Source organism: Plecotus auritus (genome assembly GCF_963455305.1).
Source record: "Plecotus auritus genome assembly, chromosome: 3".
In the NCBI taxonomy this organism is placed as follows: Eukaryota; Metazoa; Chordata; class Mammalia; order Chiroptera; family Vespertilionidae; genus Plecotus; species Plecotus auritus.
In genome coordinates, this window is record NC_137772.1 from 129,778,382 (window position 1) to 129,805,288 (window position 26,907).

The window sequence follows — 26,907 nt, forward strand, 5'->3', positions numbered from 1 at the left end:
TATTCAAGCATTATGGAGTTGCTAATTAGGGATGTGTAGAGTGGGTGGTGGCAAATACAGTTTCCTGGGTTAGAAGATAACAACTAGGTATAAAGTGGTAAGAGGCAAACATTGGACAGAAAACAGAATTTTTTAAAAAAATGCTTTCTCTTAGGGTACATGGGCAAGTTTATAGCTATGCCCCATGATAGTTGGGAAAGCCTACGCTGGGCACTATATATAAAATAGTCTCTGTCTTCCAATATTAACTCTAAAGAATCACCTTGTCATGAGTGAAAATTACTTTTGATTTCCCATCTAGCAGCCATAAACCACAGTACCCAAAGATCTCTCTTTCAACACTGAACTGCAACTATATTAAAATATCACATACAAGTGTTAAATATATACTATGTTCTGTTCTGTGGTCATACCTCTAACCCTTATCAAAAGGAACTATGAAGAGAAACAGGACATTATGAAAGATTAAAGAATTAAAACCAAAGCTGCCTAAAATTAAAGCATAAAACTTAATTCCCTAAGACCTTCTACAAATAAGTCACTATATTTAAAGAGAAGTGAATACTATGAAGTGAGAATAAAACACTTTTTAACATTTTTTTCCTGCTACATTCAGTGAAGTCCATCTGTGAGAAGACTGAGTTAAAGTTAGTTATATTTCAAAACAATGATATTTGGCCTAGCCGGTTTGGCTCAGTGGATAGAGCGTCAACCTGCAGACCTCCAAGGGTTCCAGTCAAGGACACATGCCTGGGTTGTGGGCTCAATCCCCAGTGGGGGGCATGCAGGTGGCAGCCAATCAATGATTCTCTGTCATCATTGATGTTTCTATCTCTCTCTCCCTCTCCCTTCCTCTCTGAAATCAATAAAAATATATGTTTTTTTAAAAACAATTATATCTGACTCATGATCTACCCAAAGTATAAGCTAAAATGACAGTTCTCTAGAATATATTTTATCTTTGGAAAGACAGAATCATATAGATAAAGATAAAAGGCCTTTAAGATCAGTCTAATATGAAATAATTCATTAATCTACTGGACATTTATCTTTTTTAGCCTGACTCAGTTCAATAAAGCAGCGATTTTCAACTGGTGTACCACAAGAATTTTTAAAACATGCAATACCTGACTATTTAGTCAGGGGCACATAAAAAAATGACAACAATCAACACAACAATAACTGTCTGGCGTGAATGAATCAAAATTATATCTTTTTTTGTCAAATCGTCAAAATATATATTATATATTTTGGTGTGCCACAGAATTTTAGTGATTAGTTTATTTGTGCCATGAGATGAAAAATGTTTGAAAATCACTGTTACACAAATATTTATTAAAAGGATTTTTAAGAAGATGAGTAAAATACAGTCTGTTTTCCATGGGCTTACAATCTAATAAGGGGCTGAATGAGTCACATAAATGACTATATAGAAATACGGTACAGCTAGTTTAAAGATAGAAAGTGTGAGACTCAGGAAAGGTTGAATGAGGTACAGAATTTTGATAAGATGAAATGAACATAATAGTCAAGAGGGAAAAGGAAAAGCAAAAGTACCATTTTGAGGAATAGAAACCAGTTCAACTGAAACTTAGGGTGCATTCAGGAATAAATTATATTGAAATACTAATTGAAGTCAGTAAACAAAGTGCCATAGAGATCCATAATCATAATGCCATCTACAGTTAAAAGATTAAAATCATGGAAACTGTAAAATACCCAGGGCTGGGAACAGTAAGTATTTAATTAAAATGTGTCTGCCTTTATAGATGTCATTGAGACCTTCTATATTCACATAATGATAAAGAAGAATCTAAAGCCCTTACATCAACATGGCTTTATCAATTGTTCCAGGAAAATCTTGCCCAGCAAAATAAGGATAAAAACCAGTGCATAACTTCATTATTCGCTTTAGGAACTTCTCAAAAATTCATTTAACTAAACAACAGGCTGCTTCACCAGCCCCTTAGTAAAATAAATTGCTTAGCAAAGCAAACCTGCTCGCTTATCAAACAAATATTTGCTCATCAAGACTTGCTCAACGAGTCCTAAACTATCCTATCACAAGCTTTGCCCAGAGCCAGTATGTTCTCTGTGTTGAAAGACCTGCCTTGTTTGTGTCTATGAGGTTTTGGGCTGTGTGTGTGTGTGTGTGTGTGTGTGTGTGTGTGTGTGTGTGTGTGTGTGTGTGTGTGTGTGTGTGTGTATTTGTGGTGTGTGTGTTTTTATTTGTTTGTTGTTTTGCTTAATTCCTTCACCTTTTTCAAAGACAACAGTATGGTGACTATCAGAGGTATAGGGAGGTGGGGGGAGGTAGAAGAGAGTAAAGGGGGTGACGGAAGGAGATTTGACTTGGGGTGGTGAACACAATACCTCTCACTGCAGTAAGTATAGTTTGAGCACCAGGTTATTTTTGGAAAATTGACAGGTTAATCCAGTCTTAAATTGAGTTCTAAACTGTATAGTAAAGGCATTAGCAAGCTGATATAGTTAGCAAATACAAACTCAAGGGTTAGTGGAAATTAAAATGCCTACAAAAAATAATAACTGAGGCCCTAGCCAGTTGCTCAATGGTTAGAGTATCAGCCCTCAGATTGAAGAGTCGAGTGTTCAATTCTGGTCAAGGGCACATTCCTCGATTGCAGGCTCGTCCCTGGCCCTAGTTGGAGTGCATGCGGGAGGAAACCAATCAATGTGTCTCTCTATCATGGATGTTTCTCTCTCTCTCCCTCTCCCTTCCACTTTCGCAAAAAAATAAAAATAAATCCATGGAAAAGATAACCTCTGGTGAGGATTAATTTTTTAAAAAGTCCAGAACAGGCAAATCCAGAAAAGACATAAAGTAGATTGGAAGTGGCCTAGGGTTAGGGGGTGGGGATAGGGAGTGACAGCTAATGGATAAGAGGTTTCTTTTGGGGATGAAAAAATGTTCCAAAATTAGACTGTAGTGATGGTTGCACAATTCTGTAAATATACTAAAACCATGAATGGTACACTTTAAATTGGTGAACTTTATATGTGAATTATCTCAATTTTTTTTTAAGAGTCAACTATGAGTAAATGTGACATTTTCCTTTAACAAATAAAGAAATCTAACTTTATTTCCCAAATATTCTTTAGAGGACATGTAGGGATTTGTCTTTTTGTAAAGCATGTTCCTAAGAAGTTTTTAATACATTAACTGCTTTGAATAAAATAGAACTAATTACTTTAGGCACTTCTTTTTCAAACAATAGTGACATCTTCATCACTTGTGAAGCTTTTTAAAAATACATACATCCAGCCAGGCCAGTGTGGCTCAGTGGTGGAGTGTCGACCTATGAATCAGGAGGCTACCGTTCGACTCCCAGTCAGGACACATGCCCGATTTTAGGCTCAATCCCCAGTAGGGAGCATGCAGGAGGCAGCCAATCAATTTTTCTCTCACCATTAATGTTTCTATCTCACGCTCCCTTCCTCTCTGAAATAAATAAATATATATATATATATATATTTATATTTATATTTATATTTATATTTATATTTTTTTAAATACATAAATCCAGGACCCAAGGATTCTGGTTCAATAGGTGTGGAATAAAATCCTGGCATTTGTATATATTTATTTTCTTTAAAGAGCCACAAGAACTCCTAGTAGACTTAAAGGAACCTGTTGGTAAATGCCTGTACAAAAAGACATTATCACTCTGTAATGCATATAACTATTTGAGATTTCACTTAACTTGTTTGTAACTTTAACAAAAATCACCCTGTGGCTTTCCTATTACGCTTTTATCCTATAAACAATTGGCATTTAATGCAACTAGAGGGCCTAAGGGAAACGACCATATATTTTTTTAAATCTATGCAATCGAGTTAAATTCTACATCTTAAAAAGAGGGAAACAAATACTCAAAGAAAATGATGCAAAATCATTAGAAATATGAAGGACTGTACCATGATACATTTGGTTTATTTATTTTCAAAATAAACAGAAAATCCATTGAAAGGCTAGAATGCATCTAAGAAGCAAAGATGTGCAGCAACAATTCCAGCAAAAAAAAAACAAGTACCAACCATTGAATCTAACCTCTGGGCTCAACATAAAACACTCAGGGGCAGAGCTTGGAGTTGAGAAACCCGAAGTCAACCTGGTGCCAGCTGTCACAAAGGCAGCTTTGTTCAGCAGAAAGAGCAATCAGAAAACAGCACATGCTCTTTCAGCCATGTGACCTTGGGCAAATTACTCTAAGCTTTCTAAATCTTACTTTCATCCACTTTCAAAAAGAGATCATATCTGCTCTTCTATTTCAGAGTGCAGTTTTAAGAAGTAAATGAAATAACATGTATGGAAGTGCTACGTACAAATTTAAGGCATTATTAGAATTATTTAGGCCTGGCAGGTGTAGCTCAGCGATTGAACATTATCCATAAACCAAGCTTCCCAGTCAGGGCACATGCCCGGGTTACTGGCTGAATCCCGAGTAGGGGGCGTGCAGGAGACAGCCAATCAATGTTTCTCTCTCATCAATATTTCTATCTCTTTCTATCCCTTTCCCTTCCTCTCTCTCTAAAATCAATAAAAACACATTTTTTAAAGGAATTATTTAAGAGGATACACTCTACTTGCTAACAGTTCAGATAGTTCCACTTCAAAACTAAAAATTGTAAGAAATAAGTCCTTTCTCTAAAACAAAAACAAAAAAAAAACAAAAAAAGTCAGTATATGGAACTCTTCAACTCACTTGAAGACAGGAAGTTAATATTGTGTCTTTAATTTCAGTCTCAAAATTACAGTTTTTTGTAACTCTACACCCTTTTTTTCTAGTTCCGATGATTATTCTACACTAATAACCCTGAAATTAGTAGCAAGGAACAGTACTACATATAGATTAAATATAGGATAATGAATGGCGAGAGGGCCAAGGAAGGACCAGAGCAAAAGAAGAGATTTCATTGTTTAAATGATCCAATAAGTTTTCTACTGAAACCACCTCCAAGTAAGTAGCACAAGCAGTTGTATTGGTCTCTTCACAAACCACCTTCGGTTTTTTAGCAAAGAACTTCCTCCAAAGAGAAACAATACACAAAGAAGAATTTTCATCAGGAACAAAAACACAATTTCCTCATCGGTAAACTGAGATAAGTAAACAAGAGGGTTTCAGAGAGCCTTTTCAGCTCTAACATTCTACAATCTATGGATCAAATCCTCTCCTTGATTCCTCACAAAAAATCTGTTAAAGCAGATGGAAAGAAAGAAATGGTTATTTTGTTCTGGCTTTTGAGTTAGCTCTAACATTAAAGGAAAATCCAATACAGGTTTTCAGGGCAATATGAGTTCATTCATATAAGGTTGAAAAAAATCAAATTCACTTATTTGTTAGTGAAAGAAAAAAATATATACTTAAGAGGACATTATCAACTGAAGATGGCAAAGAAAAATACAAAGTATAACAAGAAATGGATAATCAATTAATGTGATTAACACAAAAGAGACTGGGTGTGAAAATTCTGAACAAAACATTTTACTATCTCATGTAGTAACTAATATTATAAACAGAACTTTTTGCCATTTTTAATTCCAGTCAAACTGTTTAGCCTGAAATTCCTTCATGCTGCAAAATTCTTTAGATTCATGTCAGTTTTAAAAATAGTTAAAATCATAGTGATTTAGTTATTGCTTATTCAATCTCTTCCAAGACAACTAATAAGAATCTCAAATCTCACATTCCAAAACAGAACTCTTGATTTGCACCTTTAAATCTACTCCTCACTCTTGCCTTAGAAATCTCAGTTTTAGTTCAATTAAAACATCCAGCAATCATCTCTAATTCCTCTTTTCCTCACTCTCCACATCTAATCCATCAGGATGTCCTGCTAGCTTGACCTCCAAAATACTTGGAATCCATCCATTTCTCTCCATTTCTGCTGCTCCTACCACTCTTTTCAAGCCAACATCATCTCTCACCTAGAACATTCTAACAGGCTTCTTTTTTCCTTCCATTCTGTCTTCTCACAATCCTCCACATTCAGTGATCTTTTTAAAATCACCAATGTCTCCTACTGTTTAAATACACCAAAGGCTGCCTACTTTCCAGTGAATTTTATTAAGATACAATCTAGCCCAGACAGCATGGCTCTGTGGTTGAGCATAGACCTATGAACCAGGAGGTCACAGTTCGATTCCGGTCACAGTTCATGCTCGGGTTGTGGGCTTCATCCTCAGTGTGGGGCGTGCAGGAGGCAACCGATCAATAATTCTCTCTCATCATTGATTTATCTATCCTTCTCTCCTTCTCCCTTCCTCTCTGAAATCAATAAAAATATATTTTTTTTTAAAAGATACGATCTAAACTCCTTCTGTACACCTATATGATCTGGTCCCTGCCTGGTCCACTGACTTCATCTCATTTCACTCTTCCCTCTCATTATACTCTAATTGCACTGGCTTCTTTCAGTCCTTTAAAAAAAAAGGGGGGGGGGGTAGGGTTGAAAGGAAGAGGAAGAGGAGAAAAAGAAAAGCTAATTCCTACCTTCAGATCTCTGTACTAGCCTGTTTCCTCTACGTGGAAACAGTCTTCCCCCAAGTCTTTGCATGGCTGGTTCCTTATCATTCAGATCTTACCTCAAACATGCTCTTCCTTAGAGAGGCTTTCCTTGACCACTATACCTAAAAATTCAGGAGAGGAGAAGTAGATAGGCAGAGTACAGGATTTTTATTTAGGGCAGTGAAACTACTCTGTATAATAAGATAATGATGGATACATGTCATTATACGTACATTTGTCTAAACGCATAGTGTGCAACCATCAAGAGTGAACTATAATGCAAACTACAGACTTTGGATGGTTTAAGGGCAATGGTTATGTGGGAAATCTCTGTATCTTCCCCTCAATTTTTCTGTGAACCTAAAACTGCTCTAAAAAAATTAAGTCTTCTTGGCCAAAAGCTCTCCCTATAATGCTCCTCAACCTACTCTTTTTGGTAAACTTAACCTTTCTCCTCATTAGTCCCTGGCCATCCTATGCATTTAGATGAAGGGACATAAGAACCTTACTAAAAAGAGACATTCTGAATAATTATTAACTAGCTTAAAGAAATTAATAAATTAGTAACTGATTCATTTCATAGCATGCTCCTGGGAAATAAAGACTTCAAAGACCACGACTTACAACCAGATTTTGTCCATTGGAAAAGACATCAATAAAAGACTCTCTCCAACCTCATCAGAAGGGACCTTATCAGGTGCCTAATCAAGTCATCTGCCTATCAAAGACTCCTCAAGAATCAGAAGCCACTGACATCATAGATAGCTATCTCAGGATATCGACAAGGCCTGAATACCTACAAATTAATGTTGAACTTAAAACACCATTTATTTAATTGTCTTTACATGTCTGCTAGTAATGATAGTCATAATAATAGTTACATCTGTTTTTTGGGCTTTTCTCAAACCTTGTGTGTGTGTGTGTGTGTGTGTGTGTGTGTGTGTGTGTGTGTGTGTGTATATATATATATATATATATACCTTAACTGTTAATAACTGCTGAAGGTGTGTAAGATAACTTTTGTATTATTATTAATACCCTTTCTATGGTTTCTCTTTTGAAATTTAGAAAAAATATTATTGCAGAAGAAAGGAAAGGTGTGTGTGGGATTTTGTAGTTGTTTTTTAAAAAATGTGTTTTTATTGATTTTTAGAGGGGGAAAGAGAGAAACATCGATGTGAGAGTGAGACATCAATGGGTTGCCTCCTGCACGCCCCCTTCCCGTACTAGGTATGGAACCAGAAATCCAGTCATATGCCCTGACCAAGTTTTGAATAGGTGACCTCTTGGCGCATGGGATAATGCTCAACCAACTGAGCCACACTGGCCAGGCAGGGTGTGTGTGATTGTAAAAGAAGTTAAAAGGTAGTAGTTTGTCCTAATAAGTTGGTTATTTCTGAATGAGTGAAAAAGAGAAAAACTAAGAACAGGGAAGATGTATAAGGTTAATGGAAAAGGAATACTGAAAAGGCAATTTTATGCATAAGCACTAGAACACAATTATAGGAACATTCTTACCCCTATACCAACAAAGAATACTAAGTATATCTACACTAATAAAAGAGAAACATGCTAATTGACTGTACCTTCGCAATGCCCACCAGCCAATCAGGAGTAAGTATGCAAATTAACCCAACTAAGTTGGTGGGTTAATTTGCATATGCAGGCACCGAGCAGCCGGGGGTGGGGCGGGACGCAGGCATTCCGCACCACCCCAGCTGCTGGGGGCCTCTGGGCAGTGTGGGAAGGCAGACAGGCAGCTCCGGGACAGAGCAAAAAGGTGGCTCTGGCCAGAGCGAAGGCGGTGCCGGCAGCCAGGGGAAGGAAGGCCCATTCTTGCACGAATCTTCATGCATTGGGCCTCTAGTTAATTCATATGGAAGCTGAAGTCACTATAATATTTTAAGGCCCTCTATAACTGCTGCTGAGGCACAGGAAATTTACTTATGAAACTCTTACTGTCCTCCTGACCTCGGGCCATTTTTAGATGATAATTGTAATTTATACCATTATGTTCTTACAGCCTTGGTCCCAATTAAACATTAAGGTTACAGTTCCCAATTGCCAACTATCAGGAATCAGATTAAAAATGAAGGGCACTTGAGTGCTTCCAATAGAAAATAGATGGACCACAGTAAATGGGAACCCATATCATGGTCAGACTGTAAAAATTAAAGAGGTATATGGTGTGTCCTCAAACTATAAGTAAATGTTATACTAAATGCAAAATACAGAAAAGTGAAACAGACAACAAAACTTGAATCATGATAGCTTGCTTATAGGTTAGAAGTGATCCGGAGTGTTTTTCTTAATGAGGGCCCAGAAGACCTGACTACCTCCCATTTACTGGCTTTTCCCTTTTTTTAAAAAAAAAAAAATTTTTTTTTATTGATTTCAGAGTGGAAGGGAGAGGGAGAGAGAAATAGATATATCAATGATGAGAATCACCATTTGGCTGCCGTCTGCACGCCGCCTATTAGGGATCAAGCCCACAACCTGGACATGTGCCCTTGACCGGAAGGGAACCTGGGATCCTTAAGTCCACAGGCTGATGCTATATCCACTGAGCCAAAACAGCTAGGGCACCTGTTTTTTCCTTTTGAGAAAAATTTGGCCTTGGCTTCCATCAAAGATTATAGTCTTGCCCTATCCCCAATGGTCCACTGTTCAGCAAGACAAACACTGACATTAAGATTTCCTAGGAATGATGAGCCTTTCTAGCATCATGGGAACACATTATCCAACTAAAAGGTTGGTCATCAATGCATCTTTTGAATTGATTTATGACCAAAAGGGGGAAGTGTGGACGAAAAGGGAGCCATATACTAAACTGGACAAGCTCAAGAGGCATGCATGTCAGGCCTTACAAACTCAGAGACCTGAAGTAACCACGCAGGATGGTCTGAAATAAGACTTCCTAATTAAAAGCATGTCATATCCGATAATCATGTCCTAAGCAGGTATCTTCCTTGACAAGAGTCAAATTTTACCTTAACTGAGCCTGTTTGTCTTTTTGCACCTAACATACCTTTGGAATGTCAGAGTAATTCCCTTTTTTCCCAGACCCCTCAGGGTACAATCTCCCACCAGAGCATGAGGTACTTCATTGTTACTTTGTTGCCCACATACCATCTCTATGTGCTGTAAATGTTAATTATTAAATATCCTATCCCACCAACTTAAAAAAAAGTATTTGTCTCTTCATTTTAGTCCCTAGCCAATCTCAGAGATTACTCCTCCAAACCCCCCTCTTTCTCCGGCCTCCCTAATCTGCCACCAATGGATTTCATGTAACCCTCCTTAAGCCTCTTCCTTTGATTGTAATGTATAAAACAAACTGCAAAACTGCTATTCTCCAGAGCATTTTCTCAATCCATTGAGACTTTGCTTCCCAGCAATTGTCATCAGTTTGGTTCAAATAAATTTATTAAAATTATCAAAGTAATTACACACACACACACATACACACACACACACACACACATCAAAAGCTAATATGCAAAGTATCCCCTCGGGAGTTCAACTGGGAGACCGGGAGTTCGGTCGATTGCTATGACATGCGCTGACCACCAGGGGGCAGCACGGAATGAAGGAAAACCCTGGCAGGCAGCAGGAAGGCCCCGATCAGCCCTGATCGCCATCCGGGCCTCTAGTAATAACAATAAAATAATAAAATAATTAATTCTTAATACAAAACTTTAAAAAGTTAAATAATATCACTAACTACCCCATTACCTTAGCATATTTTTCCCTCATAGCTTATCGCTCACTGTCTGTAATTATCTTAGTAGTTTGTGTTTCGGGGTTTTATTGCCTGTGCCTTTTCCACTTCTGCACTTGCACCATACAGGCTGTCTTATTAACCACCATATTATAAACACTAGAAAGGCACCTGGCCCAGAGTAGACAAATAGAGTCACTGTGCTCAGCCTTGCAGGCTGTGCACAGCACAACTTAAGATGAATCATTTACGTGGATTATGATCTGATGAAATCTCTTCGAGTTTTGCAAAATGACAGCACTGGAAAATCTGAAAAAATACACTGCAACAATACTTCTATTACTAAAAAGTGTAACAGTTCTAGATATGCTACTGTGGCAATATGCTGCTACTGCCGTAGGCATTACTGACATATTCATATTCAGGTAGATCATCCTTTATTGGGGGTGCTATCTGTGTATTGGAAGATGTTTAGCAGCATCCCTGGCCTCTACCCACTAGATGCTAGCAACACAACTCCTCTAGATGCAACAACCAAAAATGTCTCCAGACACCTGTGGACGGGGGAAAAAAAGGACACATGCTAACCTGACTAGCTCAGGGAAGGCCTGTATGGCAGTTACCACAAAGGCTGGTCTGAAATTAAAAATGTCACTAAAAGCAGTTTATAGTAGGTAGTCATGTCCTAGGCCAGTATTCTCCCTGACAAAGATCAACTTCTATCTTTACTGAGCCTATCATCTTTTTGCATCTAAGATAACAATACCTATGAAATGTCTGGGTAACTTGTAACTTCCCCTTTTTTGGACCCCTTGGTCCAAAATGCGCCTGGGCGCCAGAACAGAGACCATAAATTCCTTCGTTGTTACTGTTATCATGTTAATTGTTGGCTGTTAACTATCCTGCACCCGCCTAAAAGAAGTATGTGTCTATCATTTTACTTTTTATCCAATCCTAGAGGTCTCCCCCACCCTCGCTTTGCTTTCTCCCGCCTCCCTAATCTATCACCAATGGATTTCATGTAACCCACTTAAGTCTCCTCTTTTCATTGTAATGTATAAAACAAGGTGAAAAACTGCCATTCTCTGGAGCATTATCCCCATCCTTTGAGATTCTGTTCCTGGCAATGGTCCATAGTTTGGCTCAAATAAACTGACAAAAATTCTTTACAGGTTTGAATGCTTTTACATTAACACACTGCAAAATATTTCCTAGGAGGTCAAAACTGCTCCAAACTGTAAATCACTGGAATATGTCAAAAATAACAACAAAAAAATTATAGTCTTAAGACCTGAATCTTAGTTACTTTGTTTACTAGTAGGTTCTAAATCATTTAGGCTTCTCTAGCAGTTTTCTCATCTATAACACATATCATAGAATACTCAGTTCAAATGCACACAATAACTCACAACATCTGATAAACCTCTGGATATTTCCACTGCTAAGTTTGTTTTTTTAACCCAAAGTTCATTATTAGAATTGAGGGCAATGGGCAAGAACAGAAAAGCAAACATCAAATCTAAAAACTAAAAGAATTTTCTCATACCAGTAAATTCTCACATTACTCATAGTATAAATATAGAAGGTATAATTTGCACAATGATATTACTCTTTTTCAGAGAAACAGATGCACAGAAAAGTTTTGCAAAGTTACAGTCAGGAATTAGATAAATACAATAACCTAGATCTTCCACTGCCAGTCTAGCATTCTGTGGTACAAACAAAAAATTTCTCTCTAGCATCAGACTCAGCACTGAAAATATATTACATGAAGTACAATAACCTATGTAAATATCCTGGAGTAGAGAATGCTTTTTCTTTCCTTTAAAAATTGTGGCACACATTCCCCAAATAGTAATAGAATTTCCATCCCACTGTCTTTAGATCTGGCCACATGACTGTTTTGCCCAATGGAAGATAAGCAGATGTAATATACATAATGAGCAAAAACTTAAGTGCAATCTGCCATGAGAACATGTCCCAAGAAGCCTCCCTCAGCCAGAGTCCCAGAATGAAAAGATACATGGAGCTGACCTGCAAGAGACTGGCAACCTAGAGCAATTACACTTGACCTGCAGCCTTCATGGAACATATTTAATGTAAATTACTGAGCTTTTGGAGTATTTAATTCCTGCAGCAAAAGCTGAATTACACAGGAATATGGTTTTTCTGGTATATTAATATTCAAATATTTATGTAACTCTAAATATGTGTATATGACTTTATAAGATACTAGAGGCCTGGTGCACAAAAGTCGTGTATGGGGAGAGGGGTGTCTCCCTCAGCCCAGCCTGTACCCTCTCCAATCTGGGACCTCTAGAGGGATGTCCGACTGCCCGTTTAGGCCAAACAGGCAGTCGTACATCCCTCTCACAATCCAGGACTGCTGGCTCCCAACTGCTCGCCTGCCTGCCTGCCTGCCTGCCTGCCTGATTGCCCCTAACCGCTTCTGCCTGCCAGCCTGATCACCCCCTAACCACTCCCCTGCCAGCCTGATCGACGCCTAACTGCTCCCCTGCTGGCCCGATTGCCCCTAACTGTCCTCCCCTGCAGGCCTGGTCACCCCCAACTGCCCTCCCCTACTGGCCCGGTCACCCCTAACTGCCCTCCCCTGCCAGCCTGGTCACCCCTAACTATCCTCCCCTGCAGGCCTGGTCGCCCCCAACTGCCCTCCCCTACTGGCCCAGTCACCCCTAACTTCCTTCCCTTGCCAGCCTGGTCGCCCCTAACTGCCCACCCCCTGCCGACCCAATTGCCCCTAACTGCCCTCCCCTGCTGGCCTGGTCACCCATAACTGCCCTCCCCTGCCAGCCTGGTTGCCCCACAGAGCCTTCTTGTTCAGTCATTTGGTCGTCCCTCACTAACCCCCCTGCCGACCTGGTCGCCCCACACAGCCTGCTTGTTCAGTCGTTTGGTCATTCCTCACTAACCCCCCTGCCGGCCTGGTCATAGGCAGCCATCTTGTGAGGGCATGATGGTCAATTTGCATATTACCTCCTAAACAGTATCTCAGACATGTACTGTATATAAGAAAGATAAGTTAAAGCCCTAGTCAATTTGGTTCAGTGGACAGAGCATCGGTTCCAGTCAAGGCACGTACTTTGGTTGCAGGCTACTTCCCGGCCCGGGTCCTGTTCGGGGCTTGTACAGAAGGCAACTAATGGATGTGTTTCTCTCACATCGATGTTTCTCTCCGTCTTACCCTCTCTCTTCCACTTTCCCTAAAACAATCAATGAAAAAATATCCTCAGGTGAGGATTAACAAAAAAGAAGAAGAAAGGTTAAAACAGGGAATCATTTGGAGTCTGGAATGGATTAATTGAATTTACATTATTTCTAATGGGAAAAAAAAATGATTCTGTTTTTAAACAAATCACTTCTTAAACAGCCTTTCAAAAAAATTAAGTTCGAGAACCAATCCATGGAAATTAAGAACCGAGCCTCCACTGTATTCATATCATACCTCAGAGTCATTCTTGTCAATTCCTTCTCCCTTAACCATCACATCCAATCCACCAGAAAATTCTATCAACTCTACTTCCAAGCACAGCTCTAATATATCCACTTCTTGCCAACTCAATTATCACCACCAACCCAGACTAAGCTACTTTCACGAATTTCTGTAGCAGCTTTCTAGCTCATCTATAATTTTCTCTCCCCCCACCCAAAAAAATGTACCAATATAATGTCTTTCCATGAAAGTCAAATATTACATTTTTTAGAATGTAAATAAGATTTTATCACTCCCCTGCTTAAAATCTTCCAATGGCCTCCAATGCACTTTCTCCAATCATAGCTTATAAGAGTCCTTATCTACATATTTTTTTTTACTTCATCTCTTACTATCCTCCCCCATCCACTCACCACACTTTTTAAATAGGCCAAGTTCTTTTCAGACTCAGAACCTTGCACACACTACTCCTGTTACTTGAAATGCCCTACACACACACTCCTCTTCTTTCTTCTTCTCTACTTTCGATCAGCCTTTACTAAGCATTCAATTACAGTCACTTCTAGAAACTGGCAGAAGTATTACTTTCTTTATCACATCAGTTTTTTAAATTGGATATGAGTATATTTCAGAACAGTTCAATGTGTATATTTGAAAACCTTTGAGAACATTTCTTAATATCAAGAAATTGATAAAAATGTAGAATCTTATTTTTAACTGGAAAGGAACACATACATCATCTACTGTCCTATGACATGTGAAAAATAAATTCCGAGAAATTAAATAACCCGCCTATTCTATAAGGCTAGATGACAGGTTTTCCAACCCTGTGTTAAATAACCTGATCAACCCTCTATTTCTGTTTATTCATTGCCACTTTCTTTAATATAACCCCAGCCATAAAACAATCTTAAAATTTATATGAAATGAGAAAGGACCCCAAATAGTCATTAAGACTTGAGAAAGAATAACAAAGCTAGAGGCATTACAAGTCCTTACTTCAAAACATTATACAAAGCTACTGTAACAGTATGATACCGCCATAAAGACATACAGCCCTAGCCAGTTTGGATCAGTGGATAGAGTGTCGGCTTGTGGACTGAAGGGTCTCAGGTTCGATTCCGGTCAAGGGCACATGCCTAGGTTGTGGGTTGGATCCCCAGTAGGGAGTGTGCAGGAGGCAGCCAATCAATGATTCTCTCTCATCATTGATGTTTCCATCTCGCTCTCTCCCTCTCCCTTACTCTCTGAAATCAATACATTTTTTTTTTAAAAAAAAGACATACAGACCAATGGAATAGAACAGTAAAAAAAAAAAAAAAAAAAAAAAAAAGAGTGGCAAGACTACATAATAGGAAAAAGATAGTTTCTGCAATAAATGGTGTGCACAAGAATGAAATTATAACTTTATCTTACACCATATACAAAAATCACTTTGTAATGATTTAACTAAAAATAGAGAGTACATATATATTATATATATGTGTATATATATATGTGTGTGTGTATATATATGTGTATAAACATATATATATAATATAAGACCTGAAACTATAAATCTTCTAGAAGAAAACATAGAGGAAAAGCTTCAAAATATTGGTCTTGGCAATGATTTCTTGGATATGATACCAAAAGCAAAATTAGACAAGTGGGACTACATTACATTAAAAAGCTCCTGCACAGCAAAGAAAACAATCAACAGGGTGAAAAAGTAACCTTTGGAATAGAAGAAAATATTTGCAACCCATATATCCTAAAGGGTTGATATCTAAAATATATAAGAAACTCCTAAACTCAATAGCAAAAAAAATAAAATAACCTGCTTTAAAAATTGGCAAAGGACTTGAATACACATGTCTTCAAAGACATACAAGTGGCCAAAAGGTATATGAAAAAAAAATGCTTGCCCAGCCGGTGTGGCTCAGTGGTTGAGCATCTACCTATGAACCAGGAGGCCAAGGTTTGATTCCAGGTCAGGGTACATGCTCCGGTTGCAGGCTCAATCTCCAGGAGAGGGAGTGCAGGAGACAGGCAATCAATGATTCTCTCTCATCATTTACGTTTCTCTCTCTCTCTCCTTCTCCCTTCTTCTCTGAAATCAATAAAAATATATGGTTTTTAAAAATGTTCAACATCACTAATCATCAGGAAAGTGCAAATCAAAGCTACTATGAGATACCACGTCACATTTGTTAGGATGGCCATAATAAAAAAATAATAAATGTTGATGAGGATGCGGAGAAATTGGAACCTTTGGGCACTGTTGATGGGCGTGTAAAAATAATGCAGCTGCTATAGAAAGCAGTATAGAAGTTCCTCAAAAAATTAAAAATAGAACTACTATATGACCAATAATCCCATTTCTGGGTATTTATCTAAAAGAACTGAAGACAGTATCTTGAAGAAATATTTGCAGCATTATTCACAATAGCTAAAAGGTAGAAACAACCTTAAAATCCATAGTGGAAGAATGGATAAAGACAATGTGTGGTACATACATATAATGTAATATTATTCAGCTTTAAAAAAGAAGTCTTTAAATGGTAATGGAAGTAGACTTGACTTGGGGTGGTAAGCACACAATACAGTGAACACATGATGTATTGTAGAACTGGTAATTTTGTTAACCAGAGTCACCCCAATAAATTCAAAAAGGAAAAAATAAAAAAAGAAGTCTTGTCATATGCTACAACATAGACAATCATACACTGACTGGCCAGGTTATTATGATCTCTGAACGCATAATAATTTGGCCACTCAGTGTGTGTGTATACACACACACACACACACACACACACACACACACACTATTCAAGGACCTGCTGTAGTTAGAAATAATGTGTTAAAAATCTGTTACGCCCCAACCAGTGTGGCTCAGACCAGTGTGGCTCAGTTGATTGGGCACTGTCCCATGCAGCGAAGGGTCACCAGTTCAATTCCCATTGGGGCATATGCCCAGGTTGCGGGTTCAGTCCGTGGTCAGGATGCATATCAGAGGCAACCAATCAATCTTTCTCTCTCACATCCATGTTTTCTTTCTCTCTCTCTCTCTCTCTCTCTCTCTCTCTCTCTCTCTCTCGCTCGCTCTCGCTCTCGCTCTCTCTCGCTCTCAAAAAATTTTTTTCAATAAAAAACATTTTTTAGCCCTAGCCAGTTTGGCTCAGTGGATAGAGCATTGGCCTATGGACTGAAGGGTCGGGCCCAGGTTCGATTCCAGTCAAGGGCATGTACCTTGGTTGTAGGCATGATCCCCAATCCTTGATGTTTCTATCTCTTTCTCTCCCGCTCCCTTCCTCTCTGAAACCAGTAAAAATACGATTTTTTAAAAACTCTTAATTTTTTAAAAGTAAATAAAAACATTTTTTGAAACCTGTTATAAGGGTAGATTTCATGTTATGTGTTTACCACAAAAAGAAAAAGGGGGAAAAAAGGTTTAAAAAAGTCATTCATCCAAACCTAGTGATAATTCTCATTAGCTAAATACATCTATTTAGGTCACAGCAACTGAGGAAAATACAGCTTGCTGAGCGTGGATAGGGATGTCTTAGCTGCTAGTACATCTGTATATATAAAAGGCTTAGTGACCATCTGACCATCTGGTACATAAGACACACACTGACCACCAGGGGGCAGACGCTCAACGCAGGAGCTGCTGAGCTGCGGTGACGTGGCAGCAGCAGTTCTCAGTGATGCACCCCGGAACCAGAGAGGAGGGAGCCCAATTCCTCGTGGGGCTGCACGATTCCACCTTCGGCCATGGGTTATGTTGCTGCTGGGGCACTGTTGGCCCCCAATGTGGTTTACTGCACACTTGCATTCGCATTCCACACCTTGTACAACAGCAACTTTGCAGAGTGCCCTCTCACACCCCTATCTAAATATATTCCTATATAATAAAAGCCTAATATGCTAAGTGTCTGGTCATCTGGTTGTCTGTTCAACCAATCAAAGCTAATATGCTAATGATATGCTAAGGTTGCTCAACAGCTCGCTATGACGTGCACTGACCACCAGAGGTCAGACACTCCAACCGGTAGGTTAGCTTGCTGCTGAGGTCCCGCAGTTAGGGACTGAGCGATATGGGCCGGACACGCCCTGGAGCTCTCCAGCAGTCCCTCTCTGGCTGGCCAACCTCTCACATCCCTTCCCAGCCCCAATCGTGCACTGGTGGGGTCCCTCAGCCTGACCTGCACCTTCTTGCAATCCAGGACCCCTCGGAGGCTGTCGGAGAGCTGGTTTAGGCCCGATCCTGCAGGCCAGGCCAAGGGACCCCACTGCATGAATTTGTGCACCAGGCCTCTAGTATATATATAAAAGGCTAAGTGACCAGCGGTATATCCAACGCACACTGGCGATTTAAAAATAAACTCACGCATGCACAATACATATAAAGCTCTCGCTAGTGCCAATCACACGCATGTGTTTCAATTTGTCATTGTCAATCGTGAATTTGGTTGTTTTTGTTGACATTCAACGTGAACCACATCGCGATTTATTCACTGAACATCCAACCAACTGACCGGCCGGTCCATATGATGCACACTGGCAATTTAAAAATAAACGGTGACTCACACAAGCACGATACATATAAAGCTCTTGCTGGCGCCAATCGCACATGTGTTTTAATTTTATAATACTATATTATACACTGAGTGGCCAGATTATTATGATCTCTGAACGCATAATAATCTGGCCACTCAATATACAGCCTATATAATAAAAAGCTAATATGCAAATTGTCCCCTCAACCAGGAGTTCGACCAGCAGGCAGGCCGGCCAACCACCAATGTCCCCTCCCCCTGGCCAGGCTGGCCGGACCCCACCCATGCACGAATTCATGCACCAGGCCTCTAATATATATATATATATATATATATATATATATATATATACACTGAGTGGCCAGATTATTATGCGTTCAGAGATCATAATAATCTGGCCACTCAGTGTATATACTATTTTGACATGCAATTTTTTGCAATAATGTAATTAATGCATGAATCTTTCTTCTAATTAATTGCCTTTCAATGTGCACAAATCCGTGCACCGGGCCACTAGTATTACTATAACATGGCAACAAGAAAGAAAAGTCTTAAATGTGAAAGGAAGTTCTTGCCCAAGATATCCTTCAAACTTCTTTTTAAACAATAATGCTAGTTTATAGGCCAAATTACACTTATAGTTGCAGTAGGCAAATAGTTTTTCTTTAATTCTATAATCTACTAATCTGCCTGTGTGTGAAACACTTGCAAGCATATGCATGCAAACAATCAGTCATTGTAGCACAATCTATATATATAAAACCCTATTATTCAAATAGACTGAACAGCGGAACAACCAAACAACTGGTCACTATGACATGCGCTGACCACCAGGGGACACGTGTGGAACATGGCGGGCGTTGGCCGCTGTGGGATGGTGGAGCAAGTGAGCGGGGGCGCCAGACCAAGGCGGGGTGGCGGTCACTATTATTGGGGTGAGCCTCTGGTAGTTACTGAAAATTCTTTGCTCCCATGCGCTGCGGTCCTGCCCGGCACTCCCACCTGCTGCCAGCACTGGCCCCGCTAGCACCCCGATTGTTTGGCGCTGTCAGTGGGTGCGAGCAGCGGCTGCCAGCCCCCATCGCCCCTCAGGGCTTCTTCACCTCCCCCTGCTCCTGAGGGGCAATTGGGGCCACTGCCAGCAATGGCCCTGCTCGCACCCACTGCCGGCGCCAGAGCCATTGTTCGCACCCGCTGCTGGCGCCTGGCGCCAGCCCAGATTGCCCCTGAGAACTTCTTCACCTCCCCGTGCTCCTGAGGGGTGCTCGGGGCAACAGCCGCTGCTCACACCCGCTGACAGCGCCGGCCCCACTCACACCCACTGCAGGTGCCAACCCCAATCGCTCTGCACCATCAGCAGGTGCGAGCAGGGCCGGCACTGTCAGCACGTGGGAGTGGTGGCGGTGGGAGCAGGGCTTTCAGAAGACAGGGGGCTGGGGGCTGCGGCAGGAGGGGCCAGGTGGGAGGCGCAGAGGATGGGCCAAGACCCACCCCTGCGCCCACCTCAGCCTCGCAACTCACAGTTTCTTTTTAAGGTGAACGAATTCGTACACTGGGCCCCTAGTCTAGTATAAAGTTACAAAGTGGTATCAAGAATAAAAGAAGTAACCTCAAATTTCTTGCCACAATAGCATATATTGCTACAAAGCCCTGGTAAAATTATTATAAAAAGATCACAACAGATAAGACAACCCACTGGAGTTCAAACCAGTACCCTATTACCCACATAATAAGTATATCTCTTAAAATGGTAAAGATGCAGTTTCAAGAAGTCTTTTAAAACATTTTTAACTATGACCTACCAGTAAAAAATGCATGTATTATTCATACACACACACACACACACACACACACACACACTAGAGGCCTGATGCATGAAATTTGTGCAAAAGTAGGCCTTCCTTCCCCCAGATGCCAGCACCAGCTTCCCTCTGGCACCTGGGACCCGCTTCCCTCGCAGCCCCAGCTTCATCTGGAAGGTCATCCGGAAGGACGTCTGGTCTAATTAGCATATTACACTTTTATTATTACAGATATGCATGTATATATAAAGCTAAACAATTTCATCAAATAACAGTTTGTTTAAATATATATTCCTGTATACATCCAGCTCAGTATTTATTCTATTTTGCTGTTTAATTTTTAACCATTGCCTTTAGTACCAAAATTAATTTCATAAACTCTTAATGGGGACAACCTACAATTTGAGAAACACTGTACTAGAGCCAGAATATTGAATGCATGCTACATACTTCCAAGGTACCAAAGCACATAGCAATGACTTTCTAATGCTGTTTACAGATATTTCTACCTTTGATCTTTCTAGGAATAGTTGCTTGAATAATTTAAAAGCTGTTCTTTTCTCTGGGAAGTGAAAGATCTGCCTTCTCTTCTCAGAACTCTACTGATTTCCAAGATATGCACTAGAGATAAACAATATCTGCAGAAGTATTTCTAGCATGCAAACAAAATTTCTCCAAAAATATAAACAAGAATGTCATCACTAAAGCACTACACAACCCATTTCCTTTCTCAAACAAGATAAATTAGATTATGATTTAAAGGTTAACAGAAAAGGAATAACAATGAAATCAAGTAATACCTACCTGATTTAGTAAGAGACTTCAAATTATTCTGAACAAAAACTTACAAATGTGCTCAAGGTTCCTTTTCAAAACCCCATCCTCTCTCCAGCCATACTCGCATAAATTTGTCTTACCGTCTTAACATATCAACTTACTTTATGATGGATAGAAAGAACAGATGCCTCTATAACAGGCTCCAAATCTCCTTGGTGATTGTCATTATCACCTCTCCTTGTACCATCAAGTTGGGGTCCTTTTCTGAGCCGTATTTCTGGCTCTGGAGTCCTGATGTACTCCAATCCGTTTTTCGCTGTCTGGTTCATGGGATACACAAGGCTTTCTTACAAAGAGACCTTTCTTTCTGTCCCTTCTTCTTGGGAGGGTGGACTCTCAGTATAGTGTATTGACCCTAAAGAGAGGAAGATTTTAAATTTAACATATTTTAAACACATTAATCGAGTGCTGGGAAAGAGACAGGTCATATTATTATATGCTCAAACAATGAAATACTCAGCAATCATTAATAATGATAAAACAATAATGTATTTTTTAAAAATCTGTATTTGATGACAGGAACGACTGCCCAAATCCACTTTTATTTTATTTTTTAACATATTTTTATTGATTTCAGAGAGGAAGGGAGAGGGAGAGAGATAGAAACATCACTGAAGAGAATCATTGATCGGCTGCCTCCTGCATGCCCTACATAGATCGAGCACATAACCCCGGCATATGCCCTGACTGGGAATCAAACTATGACTCCCTAGTTCATAAGTCGACACTCAACCACTGAGCCACACCGGCTGGGCCAAAAACTACTTTTATGTGAAAAAAGCAGCCGTAGCCAGTCTGGCTCAGTGGATAAGAACGTCGGCCTGCAGACTGAAGGGTCCCGGGTTCAATTCTGGTCAATGGCACATACCTTGGTTGCAGGCTCAATCCCTGGCCCTGGTCAGGGTGTGTATAGGAGGCAACCAATCGATGTATCTCTCTCTCACACTGATGTTTCTCTCTCTGTCTTTCCCCTCCCTTCCACTCTCTAAAAACAAATGGAAAAATATCCTTGAGTGAGGATTAACAACAACAACAAAAAAAAAGAAATGCATGGGGAAGAACCTGGGTCTTGAATGAGAAGATTTACTTTCCATTTTTGTTCTACTTGTATATTTTTGACACATACTATACATTACTTTTTCAATAAAAAACATATATAAGTGTAGAAAGAATATATGTGGATCCAGCCAGTGTGGCTCAGTGGTTGAGCACAGACCCATGAACCAGGAGGTTGCAGTTCCATTCCCAGTCAGGGCACATGCCCGGGTTCCGGGCTCAATCTCCAGTAGAGAGTATGCAGGAGGCAGCCAATCAGTGATGCTCTCTCATCACTGATGTTTCTATCTCCCTCTCCTTTCCTCTCTGAAATCAATAAAAATATATTTAAATATACATATGTGGATTGTATGCATTATAGCTGGGTTTTACATATCCAATCTCATACAGACATCATAATAACCAATTTCACAGGTAAGGAAACCAAAATTCGCCATACTTTGTAGAAAATAAATAGGACCAAATCTCTGACTTATATAGTATACATTATTGGTAATGGTTTGCATTTAACTTATTTAATGTCTGCATTTCAATATTTTTAGTTGTTTTTAACTGTAGACTACCCTGGAAGAAAAGAAACTCAGGACCAGAGCATACTTTTATATCCCTGTGAGTTCTTAGAAAGTGCTATACACATGTTTAATGAATATTTGATAGGTGATATTTAAATGTTCTTAAGTGTTTTTGTAAAAACACTCTCAGAAATCATCTCTCTCTCCAAAATCGATTGCAATAAATTTCCTAGAGTTCAGTATTTCAAGTCCTTGACCCTCCACCTCTTAATTCATACTACAAAAGCTTTTTTTTTTTTTTTTATTGACATTTAGAGAGGAAGGGAGAAAAAGAGAGAGAAACATCTATCAGTTGCCTCCCGTACACAACCCTACTGGGGATCAAAACCACAACCTGGGTATGTGCCCTTACCAGAAACTGAACTCACCACTTTTTGATGTATATGGGACAACACTCCAAACTAGCCACACTGGCCAGGGCCAAAGGCTTATTTTACACATTTAGTTACACATCCAAATAAGACGATTACCATAGGCAATCCAATTAGAAATACTAAAATAGGAAGGAGCCAGGGTACATGTTATGCTCATAAATCCCATGAGATTCAATGTTCTTACCAGGGGAAAGTAGGAGTAGGGCAAAGTGGGAGGGCCTGAATACCATAAAAGGTGTATTTGATGTTCATATATGTGAGTACACAAGACTTAGTCCAAGAATTCTAATTAAACTAAGAATTATTCTGTTAGTTTCATAAATCATGACTTTACTACAGAATTTCTCTAAGTATTTTCAAAGTTTTGGGAGCAATCACAAACATAAAACTTTAAGGATCACCAAACTTGGGCATGTGCCTATCACATAAAGGCCGTAGGAAGCATATTTGTAATACTAAGATTATAAACTATGCTATTTATGCCCAATTCTGAAAGAGGAAACAATGTTAATGATTTACATTCATATACAGATGTGGAAAGTAGGCTTAGAGATTAGGTAACTTGTTCAAGGCCATTAGTCTATAAAGAGCAGCTGGGATTTATATCTAGCTCGTTCTGGTCCTCATGAAGTTCATGTGCTATCTGCTACCCAAAAAAATTAAGACTACGGGGAAAAAAAGATAAGAACTTGAACCTGTGGACAAGAGGGTTCTGTAATAAAACAGCCAAGTCCAGTGATGGAAAGTGACCTCACAAAAAGATATAATCATAAATTCCTAACTGGGCAGGTCAGAGTGGGTAGTCATGCTCCAGGCCTATAACCTCTTTAATGAAAGGTTTAAGCAAGTCCTGTCCATTATTCTTAAGCATCTATCAGGGGTCCTCAAACTACGGCCCGCGGGCCACATGTGGCCCGCTGAGGACATTTATCCGGCCCGCCGGGTGCTGCTGCCTGTCCTGCTTCGCAGCCGACTCGTCCTGGGACCGCAGTGCGCATAGGAATTTGTTCATAGTTGTTTTTTTTAAACTATAGTCCGGCCCTCCAACGGTCTGAGGGACAGTGAACTGGCCCCCCGTTTAAAAAGTTTGAGGACCCCTGACTAGGTTAACACACCTTTGAGATGCCAGAAGTAATCCTCTTTTCCAGACCTTTTAAGGAGTAAATACTCTTGTTAACTATCCTGTACCTTGATTTCTCCCGCCTTCATAATCTTCTTTATGCTCCCTCCTTAATTCCAAAAGAAACTGCAGGTCAGGCAGCTCAGTTGTTTAAAGCATCCTCCCCATACCCAAGATTGTGGGTTCGATCCCCAGTAAGGGCACATACAAGAATCAACCAATGAATGCATAAATAAGTGGATGCTTCTCTCTCCCTCTCTCTGTCTCTCTCTGTCTCTCTCTCTCTCTCTCTCTCTCAAATCCATAAATAAAAATTTTTTTAAAAAGAAAGAAACTGCAAAACTTTTTGCTTCCTGGCAACTGTCACCAGAATGGCTTAAGTAAACTCATAAAAATTCTCTGCAGGTTTGGATGTTTCCTACATAGAAAAACCCTAAAGTCATTTCGTTTACATGGCAAGTAAACTAAAGAATCAAAATCTTTACTATCAAATGTAGAAAATAGAATAAAGCAGCCTTGAAATATGACCACACTGATCTTCTCATAAGCAGGAGTTATGTATAGAGGCACGTTGCTCATTTAGGAGAATATCAATGGAATGTTCTATTTAGAATTGCTTTGAAATCTTCAACTCAGAAACAGAAAGCAAATGACAAGAAATAAGTTTTCCCAAAGAATCTGTAAGGATTCTCCTTAAAATAAAAAGACATTTAAAAAATCAATTTCCAGGAAAGGGCTAAGATAAATAGTCCTATCAACAATGCTTTCTAAATTCATAAGTACAATAAAAGAAGAATGAACAAAATAAGACACTGTAAAATCTCCAATAAAAAAAATTAGTTATATTCACCATTTTACATATGCTAAAGCAGAAAGGCCTACCAATATATTTTAGAGTTTCAACAATAGAATTGTTGAAAGAAAAAACATATATGTCAATGCTCAGGTTCCCAACGATTTAACAAAATGGCCCAATACAAGAACACTGGAGGGAACTGTAATCTACTATATGTTTTACTTTATTTGCATTCTCTCTAATGATAAAATGAAGCTCTACTAGGATGCAATACCTTGAAACCCAAAGCAATCAATTCTAAAACTCTAAGATAAAGTCAGAAGGAAGGTAAGGGTGTTGTCCTTTATCACCATTATTTAACTCTGTCCTGAAGGTTATAGACAACTAAACAAGAGGAAAAAAAAAAAATGAAGATTATAAGATTATAACTATTTACACATTATATCACAGTTTAGCTATAAAACCCAAAAGAATCAACTGCAAAAAATCATTATAGCCCTAGCAGGCTTGGCTCAATGGATAGAGCATCAGTCTGCAGACCGAAGGATCCCAGGTTCGATTCCGGCCAAGGGCACATGCCTGGGTTGTGAGCTCCATCCCCAGTGGGGGGGCATGCAGGAGGCAGCCAATCAATGATTCTCTCTCATCATTGATGTTTCTATCTCTCTCTCCTTCTCCCTTCCTCTCTGAAATCAATAAAGAAATATATTTTTAAAAAATCATTATAATAAGAAAACTCATCAAAGTGATTGGGTATAAGATTACATATAGATATTAACAGCTTCCATCCTAAAAGCCCACAATATTTGGTTACTATAGAAGAAACTAATACACACAATAGAAAGTAAAAGATAAAATACTTAAAAACAAAACTTAAAATGCTACTGAAGATCTACAGAAACTCCTAGGACTACTAAGTGAGTTCAGCAAGGTCAACAGATAGAACATGAACACTCAAATATCAATCACATTTTTATATACTAACAATAAACATGTGGAAACTAAAATTTAAAACAATGTCATTTACAATTACTTCAAAGAAATTTAAATACTTAAGTATATACTTAAAATATGTATAGGATCTGTTTACTGAAAATTACAAAATGCTAATGAAAGAAATCAAAGGTCTAAACAAATAGCAACATTTAATATTCATGAATTGAAATATTAAATAGTAAAGATGTCAATTCTTCCCAAATTCTTCTATAGGTTTAATGCAATTCCTATCAAGACCCTAGCAAGGATTTTTGTAAATAAAGACAAGCTTATTCTAAAACTGATATGGAATAGGCCCAGCATAACTAAAACAAATAACGAAGTGGAAACAATCCCTTGGGCAAGGGGAGGGAGTGGCCCCTTGATCTAAATAAACCTCACACCCTATGGAGCATGAACTTAAAATATAAAATGTAAAACTCTTATTAAAACATAGGAGAAAATCTTCAGGATCTATAGCTATGCAAAGAGTATTGAGACTTGATGCCAAAAGCATGATTCACAATAGGGCAAGATACTAACTGGACTGTTCGCCCTGCACGAAGAAGTCAAAATATTTTTCCAGCGGCAAAATAACCCGAATTACAAGAACTCTTCTCTGACGATGAGTGGGGTAGCCAAGCTTGGATACCCGGCAGATACTTTTTCGCTATTAAATGAACTAAACATATCCTTGCAAGGACAACTTAAGGACGTGTTCACACTACGAGGTAAAATGGATGCTTTTCAAAAGGAAATGTTACTGTGGCAAATGCGGTTGGCTGAAGAAGATCTGCAAATGTTTTCAAACTTTGATGAATATATGAGAAAGAAGGATGTCAACCGGCAGGTGGTAATCATTGTTCAACAGCACTTACAATCACTGACAGAATCTTCTGGTCGTTATTACACAAAGAAAGAAGATCCCAGACATGGCAATATGTGGATAATAGATCCATTTGCAGCAAACATTGAAGATAGCAATTTAAGCATGAATGAAAAAGAAAGCCTCATCAATCTATCATCCGAGGACAGTCTCAAAGCTAAATTCCAGTCATCCTTATCAAGACCTCATTTTTGGATCTCCATTAAAAGTGAATACCCATTGCTGAGTGAAAAAGCAATGAAAATTTTA

At 39.1% G+C, this 26,907-nt stretch overlaps 1 protein-coding gene across 2 annotated transcripts in view; it reads right to left on the bottom strand.

The window, feature by feature from the left end:
• ADIPOR2 (adiponectin receptor 2) overlaps positions 1 to 26,907 on the bottom strand; it is a 76,166-nt gene that overhangs the window by 21,004 nt on the left and 28,255 nt on the right. For both annotated transcript variants that reach the window (XM_080661455.1, XM_080661454.1), the window contains exon 2: positions 20,981 to 21,234. In XM_080661455.1, coding sequence (XP_080517581.1) covers positions 20,981 to 21,148 — 168 coding nt within the window. In that variant the 5' untranslated portion in view covers positions 21,149 to 21,234. The remainder of the gene's footprint in view (positions 1 to 20,980; positions 21,235 to 26,907) is intronic.